Raw genomic sequence first — 11,854 nt, 5'->3', positions numbered from 1 at the left:
GCACTGGAGAGAATTTTCCTAGTAGGACAAGAGGGCACAGACTCAAGCTCTGCCAGGGGAGGGTTAGGTTGGAGATTAGGAAGAGATTTTTTACAGAGAGAGTGATCAGACATTGGAATGTGCTGCCCAGGGAGGTGGTGGATTCCCCATCCCTGGAGGTTTTCAAGCTGAGACTGGATGTGGCACTTAGTGCCATGGTCTAGTGACCACGATAGGGTTGGACTTGATGATCTTCAAGGTCTTTTCCAATCTGGTTGATTCTGTGATTCTATGATTTTATAATTCTCCATTTATAAAATGATAGTGTTTTGTATTAAACATGATTTCTCTGCTGTGTCATATGCAAAGTATCTTACAGGGACATAAGAAAAATATGGTGGGTTTAATACAAAACCCAGCCTATTTTCTGGTGGAGATAAATCATGGAAAACTGATATCAAATAAATACCATTCAACAAACATTTCCATTTCCCACAGATCCATTTTCAAGTACTAACTGGCAATACTTTTTCTGTTGCTCTTCCTTGAAAGACTCTTTGACCTTTTTCCGTTTCAGTCCCCCATCCCTGAAAGATACAGAAAACAAACAGCCTTGAGCTCACTTCAGGGTCAAGGCCAAAAAACATTGCAATACTCAGGCTGTGTAGTCAAAGCAGTTTCCACTCTCAGTGTTGGCTTTTGCAAGACAATGCTAACTGATCTGTCCTGCCAAGACTTACCACACCACAGTGCTCTTCCTTTAACCCAGCATTTGACAGCAATTTATTTTCCTGTGACACTGCCTGCTGGCTAGATCCACCTGTCAGCTCCATTCCTCTCTCTGTTATTGTATTTATTCTAGTGGAACTGTTCAATAATCAAGTAGTATTTCCTAACTGATGGAATGCAGCCCAAACAAAGCAAGTCTGGAAGAGTTTTACATTATCCCAGGCTAATGTTTCAGACTACAGAACACTTACATAGGCTTTCAACCCAACCTCAGAGGTGTTGCTTCTTACCAAGGAAGCACAGACATTCCTCCCCGAGCAGCAATGACCGCCTTGACTCTGTTGGCAAAGTGAACAGCATCTTCTTCTTCCTGAAAAAATCTATGGATTATTTGCTCTGTGACCTAAAACCTTCTGTCTGTCCCACACTTGTATGTATTTCATCAGACAACAGCCACTTGGGTTGGGGCCAGACCCACCAGCCAAATGTGACCTGCAGGGCAGTTCCAGCAGATCCTGCTTGGTTTGCCACAATTCAGTGCCAGAAAGAACTAAGTGGGAGGCTCTGTGGTTACTGGGACAATCTCAAACAACACACAGCATGAGGGCACAGGTTGGGTCAGAGCAGGGGATGCATCTGCTCCCACTGAGTCTGAAAGTGGGAACACACCAACAGGATCTTGCAGGAGATGAGATCTCTGGAGAAGAGAAGGTTGTGTGGAGACCTCGGAGCACCTTTCAATATCTGAAGGAGCTCCAGGGAAGCTGCAGAGGGATCTATGTTAGGAGCTGCAGGGACAGGACAAGGGGCAATGGGCACAAATTGAAGGAGGGAAATTGAGGTTAGATGTTAGGCAGAAGTTTTCCCTGTGAGGGTGGTGAGACCCTGTCCCAGGTTGCCCAGGGAGGCTGTGGCTGCCCCAACCCTGGCAGTGTTCACAGCCAGGTTGGATGAGCCTTGAGCAACCTGCTCTGGTGGGAGGTGTCCCTGCCCAGGGCAGGGGTTGGGGCTGGATGATCTCTAAGCTCCATTCCAACCTCTAAAATTCTATGTTTCTGTGATCTTCAAGAGTAGTTTTTACTTGAAGATAAAAAATCCACATAAATCTGTGCTCACTTGATTTCAAGACTATAGCATTGCTTTTTGGCCTTTGTCCATGAAGATGTCAATAAAGCTTTGCAAACCTAATACCAACACACCATGCAGAGCCCTTTCCTTCCAGACAACATTTCACAAGCACTCTCCAAACACACAAAAGCACAAGTACCTCTCTGACCATGGGGGGCAGGTACCACACATTACAGACAATAGCCCAGCTGGTCAACACATTGAAAGCATAAGTCATCATGGAATGCTTTGTGCTGTTCCAGAAGGCATCTCCAAAGCGAGGGTCATACTGGAAGAAGACAAGAAGAATAAGCACAAGGGCATGATCTGCTACCTTAGTTTAAATCACATTAGCTTCTTTTTTGGGCCACAATGCTACTATTTAACTTATTAAATCAGAGACCAATCTAACCACATCTCTTAAAAGCATCAGGAGATTCAGCTTAAAGCTCCACATTTCAGCAGTTAAGCTTTGCAAGCAAATGCAGGACCCCAAAGTGTGACAGACCCATTGAGGCACAGCTATAATGAGAGAACAACTCAAGAAAGACTTGTCCTCTACAGATACGCTGACTACAAAGGCTTCCTCACACCAGAGTTAAAAATTTCCATAAGATCAGGCAATGTTATAGTTCCAGAAAGATTAACTAGTGTATCTAGAGCTAGGGTGACTTGGCTAAAGCTGCTGAGAAAGGCACTTTAACTGCACTTCCAAGGCTTTCTCAGAGCACACGAGAGCCAGGAGCCCTAGGCCTGAGAGAGAAGACAAAACTGAACACACAGCACAGCAATTGTCACTGTGCTTTTCAGGCTGCACCTAACCACGTGTAAAGATACTCCATCTAACACTTCCCATACTGCACTGGACATTGCAAACCATAAGAGGTTTCGGATTTCTCAGAGATTGTTCAGTACCATATTCACACCAAACCACCTCCTTTTTCAGGTTTACAAAGGAACAACTTCTCTGGCATGAGAAGTTTCTGCAAATAATCCTGCCACCCTTGGAAAAGTGCAGTTACCTTACCTTGATTGCTACTGGATGGATGGTCCCTCCTACCTCAAAGCTTCCCTTCTTAAACATCATTACTGAGGTGTTGTTAATGCAGGTACCTGGTCAGAATTAAAACAGATGAAGAGCTTAATCCACTCAGACAAAAGTAGCAGCAAATGAATCCTAAAGTACATTAAGGAGACTAAAGTTGCTCAAGGAGAATGTTTTAGTTCTGAGAGATTAATGCCAGAGCCTGTTCTCTCCTCCATTATGCTACACACTGAAGTAAATAGTGTGTCATAAAACTGTTGTAAACTACGAGAACCTGATGTTTAATATCTCATGAGAGCTAATTAATTCTACAAACTAAAAGCAAACACCTCACCTGCCAAGACTGGGTATAATGAACTGCACTCCATGGCAAGAAGGGAGAAGAGCAATCAAATCAATAGAGTTGTTTCCTACCTTCTGGGAAGATTAAAATGGGTAATTTGGCCTTATCTGCAATGTGTTCTCTAATCCTGTGGAAAGAAAATAAAGTTTCAGTGTACAGTTCATATGCATATTTTTTTCTAAGAATCTAAGCATCTGTTGCCTCTTACACAGGAGAAGAAAAACCCTTGTCCAGTTGTCCTTTGCCAGTTAGTTGGGATATGTACTAGTTTCAGGCCTTTATTTCAGTATGTCTTGCTAACTTCAAAAGCTGTTTTTCTACAAAACTATGAAATTTCTTTTTACCCTGTTGCCCCAGTGAAGCCAGAGAGTGGTGCTACTTGGTGTGTAGAGATCACTCCCCAGGTTTCAGCTATGAACACAGTCAAACCTTTCCTTGGCCTGAAGTATATTCTATATTTCTAGTTTTTGTGCCTTCTAGGTTCATAACTTCTACATGTATCTAACAATTCTCCATGTCTAGTTAAGAGCCAGGTCATTATTCCATTACATTTATTGCATTACTTAAATGTATCACCACTGAGCAGGTTACTGACACCAAACTCTGTTGTTTCCCAAGACACCTGTCCTTGCTATGACTCAAGAGGATGCAGCTCCTCTCCAGTCTGCAGCAAAGAACATGAATAAAACATCAAAAATCAGACCAAAAGAAGGAGAGAATGATCCAGCCCAGGAGGAACTTCTCCATTTCTCTAAGAACAAACTGCTGTAGACACTTCATCTTAGCTGAGTTGCACCTTTCCATGAAGATTTACAATGACTAAGAACAGTCTGTGTAAACACCTGAGGATATAAGAACTGCCTTACTGAGTCAATCCTGTTCATATCCTTAAAGTACAACGTTGCTGTCTCTGCCACAAATCATTATTGCATGTCTTGAGAGCAGCAGAGGCATTAAGCAAACATATTATGACACTACTCCAGGTGCTCTTCCAGCTTCTAGGTGTACCTTGGTTTTGAGGGTTTGCTTTGCTGCAGTCACCCTCCCTCTATCCTTTACTCACAGCAGATGCAACGAGCTCAGAGCTGATGAGTAAATGGCCCAGAACAAGCCATGACTGGGCAACAGAAGTGCTGACAGAACTCTGATTTCCGTCCCGACATCCCAAATCATCAACCTTGAAGCAGAAGGAACAGGCTCCTGTCCGTGGCAGGCAGGGCCATTGTGGCAAAGTGGAAATCTCCAGAGGTTCCATGGCAAATGATCAGAAGTGCAGTACTATGGTTGGAATGGTCTGGGGTGGAAAGGACCTTCAGGATCACCCAGTAGATGATTGCTACACCTGCATCTTCTGTGATGGAGCAGTTCCAAACATGAAGACAGCCATCAGCTGCCCACCAAAGACAGATGCAGGGTGAGAACTGTCTCAGCTCAAGCAATTGAACCTCCCAGTTACTAGACCTGCCTGGAGGATTAAGTAAACACCTCACTACCTTACTTTTTCCTCACCAGGTGACGGTCTTTCATTTCTGAGCGCTCAAACAAGACATGCTGACTGGTTTGCATGCAAGATTTTTGAATCAGGCCCATAAGCCCTCCATGTGCCTGGCCAACCTGGAAGCACAAAAATCACTTGTTATTACACAAACACACACAGAGACTTAATGATAAAATTCTAAACAAAGATGCATCAGTTTCTGAGCTCATTCACAAATGATACCAATCCTCTTGGCCAGAAATGTGCACATACCTGCCTGGGTCTAATTGTTTGCAGTGAGGAACATGAGTTTGGATGCTATCATAGAATCACAGAGTTTTAGGAGTTGGAATGGACCTTAGAGATCATCCAGTCCCAACCCCCTGTCCTGGGCAGGGACACCTCCCACCAGAGCAGGTTGCTCAAGGCTCAGCCAACCTGGCTGTGAACACTGCCAGGGTTGGGAAAGCCACAGCATCCTGGAAGGTGCTCTGAGGTCTCCACACCTCTTCTCCAGGCTCAACAGCTCCAACTCCTTCAGCCTGTCCTCACAGGAATGCTCCAGTGCTTTCAGCAACTGTGGCCTCCTCTGGACTTGCTCCAACACTTCCATGTCCTTGTCACATTGAGGCACCAGAACTGTTTGCAGTATTTCAGGTGGGTCTCACCAGAGCAGTATAGAGGGAAAGAATTACCTCCCTTGACCTGCTGCCCACACTCCCAGGCTGCAGCCCAGGCCTAGATTGGCTTCTGGCCTGAGCTCACACTGCAGCTCATGGGGAGTTTCTCATCCACCATCGTGCCGCCCAAGTCTTTCTCCTCATTGTTGCTCTCAATGATGTCCCCAAAGTACAATCCCACTTTCTACCACTCAGTTTATACTTTAACCCAACACTACATCCATGGGCATCTTAACATGACTCGTATTTACCAACCCTCTTGTTCATACCAAGGAGTAGCATCCATCACTGGCCAGGATCAGCACATCCAATGGAGATGTGTGGTTGGCTACACAGATACCTCCTTCCCGAGGTCTGTTTTCCCTGCAATGACAACCATAAGAGCACTTAGTTGATATTTATCCTCCATACTACAGGCCCCAACAGGTGACCCATGCAGCAAGGATACATCTGCAATTGAAACTGAGTGATAAAAACATTTCAAGCACACACCTCATCTGCAAATCCACAGGACATGACAGAACACAAAGCATTTTCAAATACGAACATTAAAACAATACATGTGTAAAAACAGTGCAAGAAACCAACACCAAACCTGTGAGAGCAGAGTGACACCACTCACCTGTTGTGGAAGCGAACAAGACCACTCAGACAGCGAATGCCTAAGGTGGCACAGATCATCTGAACCTGGTTGCTCAGCCAGCCCTTAATTCTGAAAGAAATGCAGCCATACATACATTTCCAGTTATAAGGAACAATGCAAACTCAGAATTATTCCCAATATCTGTTACTACAAAGATCATATGAAGAGGATACATCACATTAATAATCATCATAGAATCATAGAGTCAACTGGCTTAGAAAAGACCTCCAAGATCATCAAGTCCAACCCTACCATGGTTACTAGACCATGGCACTAAGTGCCACATCCAGTCTCAGCTTGAAAACCTCCAGGGATGGTGAATCCACCATCTCCCTGGGCAGATTTATGTTCCAACTACTAGTTCAAACCATTAAAGGTATACAAAAGAAATGGCAAGAGTCCCCAGAAAATACCTACCTGCCATTTGGAAACTGTCCTACCACTGTAGTTGCCAAAACCAGTAACAGGATGGTGAAAACAGACAAGCAGATGCTACAAAATAAAACAATCTTAATTAAGTGCTGAGAAGCAAAACCAGAAAAGCAAGCAAGAAAATATTTAATCTAACCCTTTGCTGCATTTCACAATGCTTCCCTCCACCATTAATAACATCTAACTAGCAATACAAACCAATTAAGAGCAACAGGACAAAACAAACACATGTTTCCAGTCAATTAATCCTGCGCAAAGACAAAACCTTGTGCTGCCTGGAGCCTGTCTTCCCAAAAGCACTATGTTCTGGCCTGAAGCTATCACATGGAGAAGAAGACACAGTGTTCAACAAGCTGTCTATGAGTCACAATGTGCTCTTGTAGCTATGATGGCCAATGGAATCTGGGATACATTAAGGAGAGCATTGCCAGCAGATCAGGGAAGTGATCCTGTCCCTCTGCTCAGCCCGCGTGAGGCCACACCTGGAGTGTTGTCTCCAGTTCTGGGCTCCTCAGGGCCAGAGGGACATGGAGCTTCTGGAGTAAGTTCAGGGGAGGGAAACAAAGGTGGTGAAGGGACTGGAGCACTTCAGTGATGAGGAAAGTCTGAGGGAGTTAGGCCTGTTCAGTCTAGAGAAGAGACGACTGAGAGGGACCTCATTAATGGATTCAAGTCCATGAATGGGAAGTGCCAAGAGGATGATCAGACTCTGCTCAGTGGGGAAGCCAATGAAACAAGAGGGAACAGCAAAAACTGATGCCCAGGAAGTTCCACCTGAATATGAGGAAGAACTTCTTTGCTGTGCAGTCACTGAGCACTGAACTGTTCCAACTGTTCTGACAGTTGGAACAACTGTTCCAACTGATCCTTCCGGTTGGAACAGTTGTTCCTTCATGGCACAAAAAGTTATACAATTTATTCCTATATAGTTTTTATGGATTTTAAAAGCAAATTAATTACTAATGAAACATAAAGGACATGGCAAATTTACATTTTCAGCACCTTTCTCTTTCCTTTTAGGGATATTTGGGTCTAGGTGGTGTCTTGGAAAAGTCATGGCAGGTTCTCCTTCCTGCACTAACCAAGAGCATATAATTTCACAACCTGTGTGAAAAGCCACATGGAAAACAGATTGCAGCAAATTATCCAACTCACCGGAAAGGAAACAGGATACAGTAGCGAATCAGAATCCCAATGACCCACAGGAGAGTCAGTTGCCAGCTGACAAGGTGGAAGTTGGCATTAGTTCTGCTGAGAAGATTCCAGGACATCAGCTCCTCTGAGGAGAAGCATCGAGTCACTTCATCTTCTGCAACTGCCTCACAGCCCTTCTTAGAGAAGTACATCACATCAGCCAGGCTGAAGCACCCTTGGCACTGGGCAGCAATCTCCTCTTCCATGAAGGTTGTGTCTCTCTGGATGATCCCTGCAGGAGGAAATGAGTCTTCCTTCCACATGGTGGAAGGAACAGTGTGGATTCTGAAGATAGTGAAATATCTGTGTCTCTCTGGATGATCCCTGCAGGAGGAAATGCCTACTCAAGCACCATCATTGTATTGGTATAACTCAGTTATTGGTATATTGAAATAAGGTTGTCTAGAAACCTCAGAGCTGAAGGGGCTCCAGGGAAGCTGCAGAGGGACTTGGTGTTAGGAGCTGCAGGGACAGGACAAGGGGCAATGGGCACAAATTGAAAGAGGGAAATTTAGGTTAGATCTTAGGTAGAAGTTTTCCCTGTGAGGGTGGTGAGACCCTGGCCCAGGGTGCCCAGGGAGGCTGTGGCTGCCCCAAGCCTGGCAGTGTTCACAGCCAGGTTGGCTGAGCCTTGAGCAACCTGCTCTGGTGGGAGGTGTCCCTGCCCAGGGCAGGGGGTTGAGGCTGGATCATCTCTAAGGTCCATTCCAACCCCTAAAATTCTATGAACACTGCCTGGATGCCTAGAGAGGAGTGCAAATTGTCATTGTAATCTGGGGGATGCTATAGCTCCAGCTTGAGAGACCTTGGGTTTTGCATGCTAGAAGGCACAAAAAGCAAAAGAGAATCCATGCAGAGCAATGTCAAGAATAAAGGACCTCTTACTCTTGTAAGGACAGAGCTGATGGAGCCAGGAAGCACAAAACACTCATGCAAACAGGGACAGCTTCTCAAATGCTAATCAGCCATGACCTTCTGTACCAACACTAGTCTCTAACTCCTTTCATTCAGAAGACTCAATTATTCACAGATTATCTTGCTTATAACATAGATTTGTAACCAGAACAGGTATTTGCCCAAACATTTCCCAGGAAGACTTTGGAGTCATTGCCTTTTTACAAGCTGAGCAGTGCTGTGTTCCCTCCAGCCAGAGCTCTTACCAGTGGAGATTAAACTGCCAAGCGCCAGTGCCTTCTGCTTTTGTACTCCCTCCTCAATCTGCAGTGTGGCCCACTGTTCCCAAAACAAGAAAACGACATATGGATAGGGTTTATTTCAGCATTTCCAGACATTCTGCTATTGCCTAAGGTGAATTGTCTCAGCTCTGTCACTGCTGCCAACTCTGAGATGTTCATTTCCCAAACTCAGCCTGAGGGTTGTCCTGCACACTTTGTTGCATTTATTACTTCCTTTTTGCCATTTCCAGGAGGAATTGTTTGGCTCAAAGTTCTTTTCAGGACACAGGGAAGTTGTTTTTCTTCTGTGAGCCTAACAAATTATTGAGCTACTCAAGAGCCTATGAAATACAAGACCCCAAAACTCTTTCTTTTCCAGTTAGCTTCAGGCAATAGGATGATGCAAAATACTCTCCCTGGCATTAGAGAGATGCTGTAAAAATAGCTCTAAAAATAGACAAAGAGTAAAAGAGATTGCCTCATTTTTAGGGCATTCATGTAGTTTCTGTTTACAGAAAGAAGTAACAAGATTTTGCATCCACACTATTTCTGCAGGAGAAGCTTTCACCTTTCCCTGTCTTTACCTTTGTGAGCTAAACCAAGTTTCTCCTCTCTCCTCCCATTAAGCTCTCCATGAATCCCAAGGTGCTTATTTTTTTGGAATTTTTCATAGTTTGGAATGTTTTCATCATACAAATATAGACATATAAATAGCAGCTCTCATGAGTACCAGATCTTCCTGTACCTATGTCCAGACATCTGCCCTAGCAAAGGGGACAGGATGATTTGGCTCATTATAAAAGCATCTATGACCCACTCAGATTGTGCCTTCACCTGCTATTAAGGCTTATCACCTGCAACAGACAAGGATAATCTATCTGCTTCAGGATAAACTCTTGCTAAACAGTGTATTTCCCTCTGAAGGCCCCGCAAAGCTGATCTGAGATAGTCTTCACTATATTACAACATGTTGCATGTGCTAACAACATTAGCTGAGCTTTTTTTTCCCCCATCCTTAAATTTCACACGTTCTACACCAGCTCCTCCTGCAGCTACTGAAGTTTAAGTCAGTAAGAAACAAGGGACACTTCACCATGGCATAATCAGTTGACTCAGGGTAACTAAACCATCTTTTTTTAACCAGACATTCTCATAGCACTCAGCTGTGGCTGCTGTTGGGGCTCACCTAACACAGCAGGTTTGACGGATTGGTTGATGCTTTTGCCTTGTAGTAAGAGAGGGAGGGGAGTAAGGGAAGTCATTGAGAGCAACAATGAGGAGAAAGACTTGGGGGTGATGATGGGTGAGAAACTCCCCCATGAGCTGCAGTATGAGCTCAGCCCAGAGACCAACCCAGGCCTGGGCTGCATCCAAAGGAGTGTGGGCAGCAGGTCAAGGGAGGTGATCTGCCCCTCTGCTCTGCTCTCCTGAGACCCACCTGGAATACTGCACACAGTTTTGGTGCCTCAACATGAAGAGGACATGGAACTGTTGGAGCAAGTGCAGAGGAGGTCACCAAGTTGCTAAGAGGATTGGAGCATCTCCCCTGTGAGGACAGGCTGAGGGAGTTGGGGCTGTTGAGCCTGGAGAAGAGAAGGTTGTGTGGAGACCTCAGAGCACCTTCCAGGAGCTGAAGGGGCTCCAGGGAAGCTGCAGAGGGATCTGTGTTAGGAGCTACAGGGACAGGACAAGGGGCAATGGGCATAAATTTAAGGAGGGAAATTGAGGTTAGATGTTAGGCAGAAGTTTTCCCTGTGAGGGTGGTGAGACCCTGTCCCAGGTTGCCCAGGGAGGCTGTGGCTGCCCCAAGCCTGGCAGTGTTCACAGCCAGGTTGGCTGAGCCTTGAGCAACCTGCTCTGGTGGGAGGTGTCCCTGCCCAGGGGGACCAGATGAACTCTGAGGTCCATTTCAACCACTAAAATTCTAGGATTCCACCATAATACCAACAAACAACCCCGCCCAAAATCAATAAATTAAACCACTTGCCGCCACAAACCTTCACCTTGTCTATGCTTCCCAATTATTCTCTTGGAAAGGGCAACAGGTACATCATCTCCCTCAATCTTTTGCAACACATGGAGAGTCAGATCTGTGGAGTCTGGGGGTGTCATGAAAACAGCAGCCTACACACTGAGAAATGGAGAACGTACAGAACAGGTACAGTAACGTTGCAAAAGAGAGTAAAGACAGACAGGTGGCAAATTTAAGTTTTTTATAAGGTATTGCTGGTCCTCGCTCCTTCCTCAGTACCAAATAGTTGTATGGCATGAGGGAAGAAAAAAATAAATCACCAAGCTTGGCAAATAAAGCCCTTTTCCCTTTCTCTGTGCTTGCCTATCTGTGTGTCTGTCTACCACCCTTATCTTGCCTGTCACAGTCCACCTACATAAAAAGTCACCTGTCAGCTGGCATGAAATGATCTTGCTCAGACTGTCCTGAAGGATTAGGAATCCCTCAAGGAGGCTTTTGATTCCCAGATAGAAAAAGGGTGATAATCACTAGCCAAGCTGACTCAGAAAATACATATTAACTAGTTTAAATGAGCAAGACAAGTCAAAACCAACAAAAACCTATAAAGGCTACTAATACATTGCAAAATGTTGCCTGATAGTGAGGCAAGAGGGGCAGACTGTAACTAAACAGTCAGTCAAGGCTACAAAGGCAGGGGACAAAGCAGATGAGGAAGAGCTTCTCAGGGCTGAATGGTTCACAAAGCTGGTTAGCTTTGAAAAGGGCTGTCTGTGATGGCATATGACATCTACAAAATTTGGACTGGCAATAGCAGGTGCTTAAGGAACAGTTATCCATTTTTTCTGCTAATAAAGAACTGGGGTTTATCATCTGAAAGTGCAGGGCAGAGTGGACAAGCAAAACACAGTTGAGCTGTGAGTCCATTGCCCAGGACATATCCTCAGAGATGGTCTGAAATTCATAGAATCATAGTTTTAGGGGTTGGAATGGACCTCAGAGACCATCCAGCCCCAACCCCTGCCCTGGGCAGGGACACCTCCCACCAGAGCAGGTTGCTCAAGGCTTTAGCCAACCTGGC

The 11,854-nt window shown here is 45.0% G+C and overlaps 1 protein-coding gene across 1 annotated transcript in view; it reads right to left on the bottom strand.

The window, feature by feature from the left end:
- Positions 1-318: 318 nt before the first annotated feature.
- LOC103799027 (glycerol-3-phosphate acyltransferase 3-like) overlaps positions 319-11,854 on the bottom strand; it is a 16,648-nt gene continuing 5,112 nt past the window's right edge. The window contains exons 2-12 of the mRNA XM_009071319.1: positions 8,790-8,862; positions 7,591-7,861; positions 6,421-6,495; positions 5,983-6,072; positions 5,630-5,723; positions 4,702-4,817; positions 3,275-3,330; positions 2,843-2,928; positions 1,976-2,104; positions 999-1,078; positions 319-566 (exon numbers count right to left, since the gene is read on the bottom strand). Of these exons, the coding sequence (XP_009069567.1) occupies positions 452-566; positions 999-1,078; positions 1,976-2,104; positions 2,843-2,928; positions 3,275-3,330; positions 4,702-4,817; positions 5,630-5,723; positions 5,983-6,072; positions 6,421-6,495; positions 7,591-7,861; positions 8,790-8,862 (1,185 nt within the window). The 3' untranslated portion in view covers positions 319-451. The remainder of the gene's footprint in view (positions 567-998; positions 1,079-1,975; positions 2,105-2,842; positions 2,929-3,274; positions 3,331-4,701; positions 4,818-5,629; positions 5,724-5,982; positions 6,073-6,420; positions 6,496-7,590; positions 7,862-8,789; positions 8,863-11,854) is intronic.

Source organism: Acanthisitta chloris, unplaced genomic scaffold, assembly GCF_000695815.1.
Source record: "Acanthisitta chloris isolate BGI_N310 unplaced genomic scaffold, ASM69581v1 scaffold10933, whole genome shotgun sequence".
NCBI classification, from domain to species: Eukaryota; Metazoa; Chordata; class Aves; order Passeriformes; family Acanthisittidae; genus Acanthisitta; species Acanthisitta chloris.
The sequence above is the reverse complement of the archived record's forward strand: the minus strand, read 5'-3'. Positions and strand labels throughout refer to the sequence as shown.